The sequence below is a fragment of the Borostomias antarcticus genome (assembly GCF_949987555.1).
Source record: "Borostomias antarcticus genome assembly, chromosome: 9".
NCBI classification, from domain to species: domain Eukaryota; kingdom Metazoa; phylum Chordata; class Actinopteri; order Stomiiformes; family Stomiidae; genus Borostomias; species Borostomias antarcticus.
This window is the reverse complement of record NC_140242.1, coordinates 2170516-2183102: the sequence shown is the minus strand read 5'-3', so window position 1 is coordinate 2183102 and position 12587 is coordinate 2170516. Positions and strand designations below refer to the sequence as shown.

Here is a 12587-nt window from a genome sequence, read left to right as displayed (position 1 = left end):
GAATATTTCCCAGATCTGATAAAGAAAGGATATGATAGTGGAAGTCTGGGCGCACAAACAGAACCAGGCAGGACCATGTCTGATCTCTAGTGTTGGAGTGAGATATTTCCTGGCCTCCACAAGCTTTCCCTGGCTGCATCCACCTGGGACCAGGTCTCCGTTCACTCAGTCACTGAACTCCCCACATACCCAACCTGGCAACCCATTGTCCCCTCCATTTACCAATGGACCACAGTTCATGTGAGCGTGCCATGAGGATCTGATAGCCCTGCAGCCCTGAGGGACTCACTCATTGGCTGCAGTAGGACCAAACCAGCGTGAGTCATCCAATCACCAGGGGGGATCTCTGTCTGTCTAAGGTTAACCATATCTTGTCTTTCTTTCTGTCTGTCCATCTGACCCTTCAATCAATGATGACTGCACTCTGTCTCTCTCAGCTCTGTCCACCAGACCGCTGGAATGCCTGTGAAAGCCAGGTCCCATACGCCTGCTTTCTGTCCCGCTGTGGTCTGATGGGGGTGAAGATGGAGAGCCAGGGGACAAGCTATGGCTGCTCCCTGGTAGCCAAGACATCACGTGGATTTGACAACATTATCTTTAAAAAGTAGGAACTCACATTTCCTGTAAAAGAAAAACAGAAAAATCTATCCAGTCTAAACATCAGAGAGTTATAGAAAACCTGAGAACTTATATGACTGGTATACATTACATAAAGACCTGATTTTTCCTATAAAATTAGAATTTTCTGTACAGTGCTATATGATCAAAGCCAAATGACTTGCTACCTTCTCATAAACAGCCTGTTATGAAAAGGCACACATCATTTCAACCACCCTATATGGCAGGAAATTGTGGTCGTGCTTGATTTGGTTTAGAAAAAATAGAATCATTCTCAACATTAATTCACACAAAACATAAAATACTTTTATTTTGTCTGTGGCTATTGAAATTATATATTATTGTTATATTTTCCATCCACATATGTTTGATTTTCATGATTTATAAAAGGCCCTCAAGGTCAATTTGTATACCTATCCCTAAAGCAGAATCTAATTTGAGGTCCATTGACAGCTGGCATTAGTAAACACCAGCCACACGGTATTCTAATTCTCAGTTTACATTGTGATTGTGGTTGTGGTAACACTGTTGTATCATCTTATATTAAAGATATATAATTTGAAAAATACTATTAGTTTCTGCCTGTACACTTACAAATCCATAGACAGAAAATAAGGTGCCACATTCTTGGGCTGCATAGATTGCAGTCTGCTGTATTGCACTTTCCACGTCTGGTAAATGTGAGGACCGACTGAAATCTACTGGTCATCCTCCTCCTCTCAGAACCGTCCTGGTCTGTGGCTTCAATCTCACTATTCACACTTGTACACTCAGCCAAGTGCCATGCCAAAGCAATAATATGTATATACATATTCCAGCAAGATATTGGAATAAAAGGCAACATAAAAACAGATATTCTCAATTGGTGAAAAACAAAAGCGAGAAAGAAAAACTTTGGGTTTAAGTTGACTGAAATCTGTTTTGTTCACGATAAAATACAATATACAGTCATATACAGTCCAAGACATTACAGATATACAAAATAACTCTTAAATAATCAGCAGGATTGGATAAACTTGCAGGTGTATGGAACAGACAATAGTATGATATCGGAGAGCCAAGGATATGATGATGAAATTACAGATCATTCAGTCATCTACACTTTACACTTAATGGTTTTCAGCACTGATAGATAAAATGACAATAATCTTGTTTTGGTCCTCTGACAGTATATTATCTTTTTAAATTTTTCCTGTGACAGACTATCATTGCTGAATGGTAAGAGGGAGAGCTACAGTAAGAACAACACAATAAGATTGTGAACTACTGAATTCATAAATATCTTGATTGTTTATGGAACTTCATTGTCCTACTTGTAAGATGTAAAACAGGTCCAATGTAGGCCTACTTATTCAATGTTTAATTCATACAACTACATTAAGATACTGTATCCGAAGTCAGAGAATAAATAATACAGGTCTCTTTTATGTGATTTGGATGGAATCAAGAGATGGACCCTGGTCCAAACCTCTGAAACCAAGCTAATAAATAGTGAAGCTTAAGCGTCTGAAAGCTTGTGTCCTCTCCAGTTACGCATTTTGGTAACTATAGTATATACCCATTAGTGTATATACCCAGTAGTACAGTATATACCCATTAGTGTATATACCCAGTAGTACAGTATATACCCATTAGTGTATATACCCAGTAGTACAGTATATACCCAGTAGTGTATATACCCAGTAGTACAGTATATACCCATTAGTGTATATACCCAGTAGTACAGTATATACCCAGTAGTACAGTATATACCCAGTAGTATAGTATATACACAGTAGTATTGTGTATACCCAGTAGTACAGTATATACCCATTAAGTGTATATACCCAGTAGTACAGTATATACCCAGTAGTATAGTATATACACAGTAGTATTGTGTATACCCAGTAGTACAGTATATACCCATTAAGTGTATATACCCAGTAGTGTATATACCCAGTAGTACAGTATATACCCATTAGTGTATATACCCAGTAGTACAGTATATACCCAGTAGTACAGTATATACCCAGTAGTATAGTATATACACAGTAGTATTGTGTATACCCAGTAGTACAGTATATACCCATTAAGTGTATATACCCAGTAGTACAGTATATACCCAGTAGTACAGTATATACCCAGTAGTACAGTATATACCCAGTAGTATAGTATATACACAGTAGTATTGTGTATACCCAGTAGTACAGTATATACCCATTAAGTGTATATACCCAGTAGTGTATATACCCAGTAGTACAGTATATACCCAGTAGTGTATATACCCAGTAGTACAGTATATACCCAGTAGTGTATATACCCAGTAGTACAGTATATACCCAGTAGTACAGTATATACCCAGTAGTACAGTATATACCCAGTAGTATTGTGTATATCCAGTAGTGGAATAAAGGGGGTTCCTTCTCTCCAACGGTGTTGTTGAGAAGTAAGTCTAAGGTCTTATTTTGACAAGAACTGAAAACCAAACCAGGCATTGCGCAACCCAAAGACAATAATGTTAACATTACAATACAGAATTCTTAACACAAAACATTATAGTGTCGTCATGGTACACATTGCATTTCCACAAAAGGTAATGATATGTTTTTCATAGGTCGCTACGTTGCAACGCTCTCTCTGAGGTCTCTGAAATCAATCCTCCTCACATTAGAAACAGGAAAATGGTTTCTCTGGCCGTCCAGTGCTTTGTCACTGCCTTTGTTGTTATAGTATTTACAGTGGAGCGCTTTAGCAAACTAAGCACCAAAAATAACTCTTTTTTAATCGCATGCTTTTAAAGATCAGTCCATCTGTGCATTTCTCTCAGTTGCTAGAAAAGAAAGATACGGTCCATATATACATTAGGATGTTCAAAATGTTTACATACTTTGATACATTTTCTCTGTTTCGCAAGACTCTTGTTGAGCCCACTGTTTGTCCAAAGTCCTAAAATCTGCAAAAGCACTGCAGTCTCATGTTCAGCAATACACAATGACACTTAAGGAAAAGGGACTTGTCATGCCATGCAAAAATCTCTTTCACTTCCTCAGTGAGCCCTGGCTTTCCCCTTCACCTGGCAGGTCTCCAGTAGGCCTACTACCTCACAGCTCCCCCTACAGTCACATGTTGGTTTCACAGGTGGGGGACGGGCTCCCATCGCCAGGAATCAGATGAATCTCAGGCGTAAACATATGATTCTCCACTTTGTGTCCACTTTGGTTGCTGTCAGCCTTTCCCTCGTCACTAGCCCCTGGCACAACCTCGGCGCAATTTTGGCCTGCCGCTTTCGGTGACGAGAGGCCAAAAGCAGCATCCGCCACATTCGTAAGATTCTTGCTGGGGATGAGTGGCGAGGTCTCCTCCTCAGGGGTTTCATCCCCAAGGAGGCTGGAGCTGATATCCAGAGGGGAGGTGGTGCTGGGGGGCGTTAGGGGGCCCTCGTCGGGGATCTCAATGAAGTTGACTTTGAGCCCCTTAGTTTTGGCTGGGTTGCTGGCTCTCAGAGCGCTCCTAATATTCTCCACGGTTCTGTTGTAGCTCTCCTCCTCCTCTCCTGGGGACTCGGCGCCACGGCTGGGGTCAATGGGGACAAACTTGTACAGCCCGTCTTTTTGCGTGGCACCCTGAGATTCTTCCTCGTCGTCATCCGCACTCAACTCAGAGAGGACCACTGGGCTCAGGTCCAGAGGGGTAGGGGTCCTCGGTCGTCTGGCCCTGCGGTCGCTGGGCCGACCCCCTTCCCCAAACTCGGAGGTGCAGCTGGCAAAGCTATCCACGCCCAACCGGCTCCGGGTCTCGCTAACGGCCCTGTCTTTCAGCACTGGGGCCGAGGAGGGTGGGACTTCCTTCATCTCCAGCTCCACTCCCTGTGGGGGCCCGGGCTCAAGCCAGGACTGGGGCTGGGGGGAGCAAGGTGGAGAGGCCACGGGGGCAGCGGCAGTAGCCTCGGCGCTCATGGTGCTGATGGAGCTGGTGTTGAGGTTGGTGAAGGACCGAGCCTTGGTGAACTGGTTGTACGTGTCCTCCAGATTCCGGGCGTTGAGGTGCTGGGGGCTGCCTCTCCTGTTGAAGTGCTGTGCGTTGCTGCCGCTCGTGGTGACGTTGATCCGGTGCGTGGAGTCCAGCAGCAGGTCTGAGCCAGGGCTCCTCTTGTCCAGCGACCTGAGGCTGGTGTCGGAGGAGCTGCGTTTGGCCGTGCCCCCCCACTGGCTGGGGGACAGGTGGTTGTCCAGGGAGCACTTCACGTCCTCCTCCTTCTCCACCACCACGTCCATCAGCTCCATGCTGCGGGCGAAGGCGTCCTTCAGATTCATGGAGACGATGCTGCCGTTTCTCTTGGCCCTCTCCAGGGCCTCCCGTCTCTTGATGGCCTTCTCCTGCCTCTTCTGCTCTTTGTAGAACTCTGAGAAGTTGTTGACGATGATGGGGATGGGCAGGGCTATGACCAGCACGCCGGCGATGCAGCAGAGCCCGCCCACTATCTTCCCCAGCAGCGTCTGCGGATAGATGTCCCCGTAGCCGACGGTCGTCATTGTGATGGTGGCCCACCAGAAGGAGGCTGGGATGCTGGTGAACTTGGTGGCATCTTCATCCTTCTCGGCGAAGAACACCAGGCTGGAGAAGATCATGATGCCCATGGCCAGGAAGAGGATGAGCAGGCCCAGCTCGTTGTAGCTCCTCCTGAGGGTGAAACCCAGCGACTGTAGGCCAGTAGAATGCCGGGCCAACTTCAGAATCCTCAGTATTCTCATGATGCGGAAGATCTGGACCACCCTCCTGACGTTCTGGAACTGGAGGACGCTTTTGTTGGACTCGGTCAGGAAGATAGTGACGTAGTAGGGTAGGATGGCCAGCAGGTCGATGACGTTCAACGGGCCTTTAAAGAACTTCCACTTGTTGGGCGAGGAAAGGAAGCGGAGTAGATACTCCATGGTAAACCAGGCGATGCACACGGCCTCCACATGGGCCAGCTGGGGGTTGTCATTGGCTTGGCCGAACTCATCGATGACCTGGAGCTCCGGTAAGGTGTTGAGTGACAGGGCGATGGTGGAGAGCACGATGAACAGGATGGATAGAATGGCCAGGATCTGGAGTGAGGGAAGATTGAAAAAGAAAAGCTTATCAGTCATAATGAAATCATACGGAGACACAAGCAAAAAGTACATTTCATATTCATGCTTTTTTTACACATTCAATATTTGATGTTCCCTGCTCGACAAGAATGAAAGTGAACACCACGTGGGGGTAGTCAATTCAAGGGAAGCCTTCATCCCTGTATCCTGTCATTGATGTTTTACTTTCACTGTCATTTTCAATTGCATTGCATGAAGGGTGAGAATCTTTCAGCAGCAAAAGAAATGGCCCTTGAGTATACAGATAGAGAATAGAAATGTATGTAGTTTACGTGTGCAGTCTGATTTGATATGCACGGAGAACAATCTAAGGTGTTTGATTCAGGATACGCTCTGAGGGATCTGCATAAGTGAGTGTTCAAAGTGAAAGGAATATAAATACCGTGAATAAAAGCAGACATTAGAATAGAGAGGGTCCAGCTTTGATCTGAGATGGGGTGTGTGTGTGTGTGTGGGGTGGGGGGGGGGGGCTTTTATGAATGGCAAATGGCAATATGAGGAAAACATACAGCCTGGCAGCGAGCGAGAGAAGATGAAGAAAAAAGAATATGTGAGGATAGTGAATGAGTGAGTGGCCTGTGTGTGTGTGTGTGTGTGTGTGTGTGTGAAGGAGTAGCAAAGTCTGAAAAGCCTAAAAGGAAGTTTACTTTCCGAGTTGTGTGGGAGAAAAAAAAAGAATCCAGACATATTCTATCCTATTGGGACAATGTCCGTATTTAAGAGCTGAGAAAGTTAGGAAGATCAGAATGTGAGTGGCTTCTAGTGTTCTTGTTCCCTCGAAGGGTGCTTCTCACTCTTTACTTGAAAGCAAGACACTCTGCTCATTAAAAAGTAAAGGAAGGCTAAAGAAGTTTACTTTCCTTCAGGGAGAGAAACTAGGCCAGACATGTTCTAGCCTATTGGGACAATGTCTGTGTTTGAGAACCGATACAGTCAGGAAGAGCAAAATGAAGTAAGGAAGTGAACTGTTAGGCTTCCCTGTGGAGGGAACTGGCACCTCCTTCTGCCCATATCTGTTAATGATCTCCACACTATGATTTACTAGTTCATTGTGCAATGAAGATTTGTCATTCTGCTGTCTGTGCCCAACCCAACCTGTATATTTAAGCAATAAACCACGAGAGGCCGTGTGTTATAGTGATTTTATAACAGCTAGGGGGCGTTGTTAGGCACGACGCGAAGCGGTGTGCCTAAAACCCCCCTAGCTGGTTTATTGCTGGTTTATTGCTTTTATACAACGGTTACTACAGCTATTAGTGTAAAATAGACACACAGCAATGTAAAATATTAACATTTATTCTATAATGGGTTGCCAAGCAACAACAACAACTACAATACATTGGATCAAATGAGAGGCGCATTCATACTGAAAATGGAATGATATGCGGTCCCAGGTGTGTGTTACAAAGTATTTTAACACGGCTTCCAGCCAATCAGAATCAAGAACCAGAACTAACCGTTGTATAAATGAATATATGTGCAGATATGTGCAGAGACACACATATGCAGCCATGTGTGTTTAAACCATCATAAAGAAATGCTAGCTTTCTTCAAAGAGTGTGTCATTGGTAACTGGAGAGCAGTAGAAGTCTCTAGTGCTTTAGCACAGTCACAGGATAACAACTTGCCCTCCGTCATTAAAGCCAAGGCACGTAGACCTTTCTCAATTCATCTGTTCATCAGTGGCCAGCCCCTCAAACAGTTATCTCTCACAACAATGGAACCTGCTGGCTGGGTGGCACGCTAAAAAGAGAGAAAGAGAAAGAAAATGAAAATAAACTATTGAGAGAGAAGATGTGAGCAGAATAAAATGCCTTTGGGCTTTTTGTTGATTAGCGCACACACACACACACAGACACACTCTCTCTCTCTCTCTCTGTCTCTTTCTCTCCCTCTGAAATGTATTACATCATGTCAGATTATGAGTGTTTAAGGAGGATGAGTCAGTCTCTAAACATTTCGCTCAACTAGAGACGGAAGACTTTCATTAAGATTTGCTTGCTTAAAGTGGGTGGAAACAGTTTGAGAGTAAAAAAACAACAAACTGCATTGCAGAACCTTTGTTCATGTTCTCGCTGGCGTTCTAGTGACTATTTCAACATAGAACAACCGTTCAGAAGGCGGAGAGCCCGAATGTCTGGTATTACAGGACACATGGCGATTATAATTTTCAATGGGAAACGTAATACAGTAAAGATGAGTAAAGAAAAAAGATGTAACCTCATGATCCCCAGGGCCCGGTTTTTCAAAAGGTTTTTTGACCTCGGGCCATGACCACAGGATTAGGTGACCTCACTTCCTGTTCTGAATGTGGAAATGCTCAAAAATCAGTTCCTGAGATTGGAGGGGGGATTACGCCATGAGATAATGTCTTCCTAGTCCACAGGCTTAGGGGCATGCTTACGCTCATCTCATTCAGACAGATTCTGTCATGTGATTCAGACAGATTCAGTTAGAGATCATTCAGACAGATTCTGTCATGTCATTCAGACAGATTCAGTTAGAGATCATTCAGACAGATTCTGTCATGTCATTCAGACAGATTCTGTCATGTCATTCAGACAGATTCAGTTAGAGATCATTCAGACAGATTCATGTGCATGTTTGAGTGCATTGTCTGGTACTGAGTTGAAAAGAGAACACAACTTTAAAGGTCTTGCACAGGTGAACAGAACAGAACACAACGGAACACAAGTTCACAACACACACACACACACACACACACACACACACACACACACACACACACACACACACACACACACACTCCAAACACTTCCTCCTCTTCTGCTATTATACACAAATGGCATTTAGTGTGCCACCGGGCCATCCTGAGGTGTCTCTCATTAACCTCTGGTAATTGAGTGAGTGGGAGTAGTTAAGAAGACCAATTACTCCAGTCTTCTTGGCTCCTCATTTGCATGTGTGGCTGTGATCGGAGTGACCGGTAGCGTGATTTATCACCGCCACATCACGCCTTAATTGTCCTGAAGGACAGCACAACCCTGCCAGCTGACCTGGAAGCGATCTGACTGGTAGAAGATGCCATGGCCGCCACTGACCAGGGCAGGAAGTCCACCAGCTGCACCTCGCTCCCCAGCCCAGGGGTATGGGAGGATGGACTAAGCGAGAAGAAGATATTTCCAACTTGTGGGACAGAAGAGTTGAGTATAACTATGAGGTGCTGGGATTAAACAAACATGCTGAACTATCATCTATGATGAGAATGAAATTGCATTTGGGATGTGTGCATTTGGGATGTAATCTTTCTCTCTCACACACATGCTACATGAGCTAATCTTTCTCTGTCTCTCATATGCTATATGAGCTAATCTTTCTCTCTCTCTCTCTTACACACATGCTACTTGAGTTAATCTTTCTCTCTCTCCTCCACTCACTCTTCTTCTCTCTCCACTCCCTCTTCCCCTCCTTCTATCTCCTCTCTCTCTCTCTCTCTCTCTCTCTCTCTCTCTCTCTTTCTCTCTCCCTCCATCCCTCTCTAAAGGATTTGTCCTCAGGAAAGGGCCCAAGACTTCAGATGAGAACTGATTGGCTTAGAGAGGTAACACCTTGTTAATAATGGCTGAGGTGATTGGTTACACGCTCCAGGAGAGCAAGACAAGTTGACTCCATCACTGAACTCTCTTGTGGACTTAAACTTTGCACATGGGAGAGAAGGAGAAAGAGAGAGAGAGATTGAGAGAGAGAGGGATAGAAGGAGAGAGAGAGGGATAAAGGGATCTTCCTGTATTCTCTCCACTACAGCCATCCTCTGATACTCTTTATCACACAGAAGCCTTGGCTCACATCCCATAATTTCAAAAGGGCAGTGAGACGCCATGGTGTCAGGACGATATATAGTCAACCCCCATCAACTGCAAAATGCCCTGCCCCCTATGTGAGGTGACCCAGAAGTCCTAGCAGTCCTAGCAGTCACCGCGCCGGTAGGCCGCACCTCTCAAGGTTTCCTCACCTTTCAATTCCGGCCCAGAAAATCCTATTTCCGCCCTCCACCCCCCACACCAAACTGAAGCACACTGAGTCTACGCTGTCATATGAAAGCTGCTGTATCAGATCAACTTGACAGGACAAACAGGGACACAAACTCCCCCCTAATGGCCCTGTGGTCTCTAACGGTTACGGGCGATTGCACAAATCAGGCCCTCTGCACCCCTCCCCCCTACACCATCCATCCCCCCCTCCACCCCTCCACCCCTCCACCATCCCTCCCCCCTCCACCATCCCTCCCCTGCTGGAGGGGGAAGAGGAAGCACCAGTGCCACACTGCCAGCGGCCTGTCTGTCAGCCAGATGGAGCTCATCGATTAGGTTACACATAGCGTTAGGGACACTGGCCTCTGGTTTGCCAAGGCCAAGGCCCCTATTGATCTCTCCCATCCCTCGGCCCAGACCGATCCATGATGCCCCAGGCTGGGAGCTCCGCTCCGACACCCACGCATGTCATCAATCTACGCTGTGCAAATTGAGCCATTTCTCAGGCATGATAATTATTTGCTGCAGAATCAATTCAGGTGATTATGGTTATGGTAATGTGGATTGATTGTGACCGTGGCGTGATGTTTTCTCTCTTTGCAACTGAATGTGATCATGCCGTGTAAGAATCGGGTGTTGCCTCAGCAGGCTGCTTTCCCTCCAGTCACACGGGCCAGCAGTTTAGCTACCGTAGGGAGAACAAAGTAACACACCCAGGGCCTTGCATCATTCCTCCTCTTAACAACACTGACTCCTGCATCATAATGTTTGTTTTAGATACAGGGGCTCAGCCCTAAAAGCCAGGTTTGAGGAGAGGTATATATTTTCAGGTAATAAGACCAGTTACCAGATCCTGTATCATTCACGCATGGCTATTAGGCTTGTCACGGTTGCTGGTGTGACCGGTGTTACTTGGCGTTGGGGCGTACACCATGTATTCACCGTTGTTTTCTGCCCCCACCGTCGTTTGACCTATTTTGTTAATTTTCGCATATCAAACTCAAACAAGTGTGTGATCTCCCCCTCCGCGAGCGCACACTGCATAATTAATAACTAAGCACTGATAATTGGCCGTCGTGAACGTCCATGAGCAATTAGCTCTCTTGGTGTTAACTTTTTGCCAAAAACAAGAAAAGAAAAATAAACCATTAGTTTTATCAGTACATTGTAAAATAACTTCTATTATTGATAATGATATTGAAAAAAGTGTGCCTAATATTCTTAAGATTTTTTTGGGCCCCTGTCAATCACAGGCCCTTAGAATCATCCTAACTTTTCTCCCCCATACGGCGCCACTGCTTTCAGTTACAATCAGGGGTGTAGTGATAAATACAGAGGTGGGGAAAGTTTACACACCTGGTTTTCCCTCATTGATAGATTGAGCAGTTGATCAGAAAATAGTGGAGTAAACTCTCAGCCTCCTTTTTTATTTTTTTTATTGAACGTACAGGAATAAATCTATATATTGTACATACAGTAAAAGTTTAACCTTTTTTCCTTTTGTTCCAAACAAACTTTTTCCAAACATAAAAAAAAAATTCAAATTCTTTGGCGGGAGATTCAAAATTTTGGGCAGTTATGACTGTTGGCCAGGCAACCTTGTAAATACGGCTTCCAACACTTTCCAACATTTCTGACGTTTTTTGGGGCACTTCCTGTGGTTGTACAATTACGAAAATCGGACTGCGTGTTCTCCTCCACATCTACTTTCAGCCACAAGTGGTTGCAACAGTTTAGCTTTAACGAAAAGGCTCTGGCAGCCATGAAATGTCTCCAAAAGGTCACTCTTTGGTCCTACGGTTTGAAGCCTGCCTAAATTTGGGGGCCTTACCGGAGTCCTCCGTGCAAAATCCTCAAAGTGTACCTTCTCCTCAAAGTGTACTTTCACCCTCAAGTGGTTCAGAGAGTCTAGCTTTAGGGGAACGGCTCTGGCAGATGCGAAATGTCTCAGAAATGTCACAGTTTTGAAGCCTGCCTAAATTTGGGGTCTTGCCGGGGTCCGCAGTGCACAAAAATCCTCAAAGTCTACTTTTGCAAGAGTCTAGCTTTAGTGGAAAGGTTCTCGCAGCTGTGAAATGACTCCAAAAGGTCAGGTGTTTGGGCCTACGGTTTGAGGCCTGCCTAAATTCGGGGGCCTCATCGGAGACCACAATGCATGAGTCAGACTATGTGTTCTCCTCAAAGTCTACTTTCACCCAGAGGCAGTTGCACGACTCTAGCTTTAGCGGAAAGGTTCTGGCAGCTGTGACATATCTCCAAAAGGTCACTATTTGGACCTACGGTGTGAAGCCTGCCTAAATTTCGGAGCCTTACCGGAGGCCACCGTGCATGAAAGTCGGACCACGTGTTCTCCTCAAAGTCTACTTTCAACCACGAGTGGTTGTGAGTCTAGCTTTAGTGGAAAGGCTCTGGCAGCTGTGACATATCTCCAAAAGGTCACTGTTCGGGCCTACAGTTTGAAGCTGGCCTCAATTTGGCCCTACAGTTGGAAGCCTGCCTGAATTTTGCGCTGTCTTACTACTTGTTTGTTTGTTTGTATTGTAGGCTAGACGGTGTTACTGGTAACACTGGTGTTGTCATGGATTTATTAGTCTTAAAAATCAACCCCATGACAACCCCAATGGCTATCAGCCACAGGTAGCAGTAGAGGTCAGGTATGAAGCTTGGACAGAGGATGGAGCTGGACTACTGTACACTGCCCTTCCAATACTGTCGTCCCTGACTAGACACACAGAGACGTGATGGGAAAGTCGTGAGACAACCTGACATGCAGCAGTGACTACAACCCAAAAAGACATAAACACAGGTGCTGCAATTAATATCAGCCACCATCTTTGTTCGAAACCCCCCCCCCCAAAAAAAACTG

General features: G+C 45.2%; 1 protein-coding gene across 1 annotated transcript in view; it reads right to left on the bottom strand.

Moving 5' to 3' along the window:
• Nucleotides 1-3716: 3716 nt before the first annotated feature.
• The window catches only part of kcnb2b (potassium voltage-gated channel subfamily B member 2b), a gene marked incomplete at both ends in the record, with an annotated part of 112010 nt that continues 103139 nt past the window's right edge, over nt 3717-12587 (bottom strand). The window contains one exon of the mRNA XM_084443510.1: nt 3717-5684. Coding sequence (XP_084299636.1) covers nt 3717-5684 — 1968 coding nt within the window. The remainder of the gene's footprint in view (nt 5685-12587) is intronic.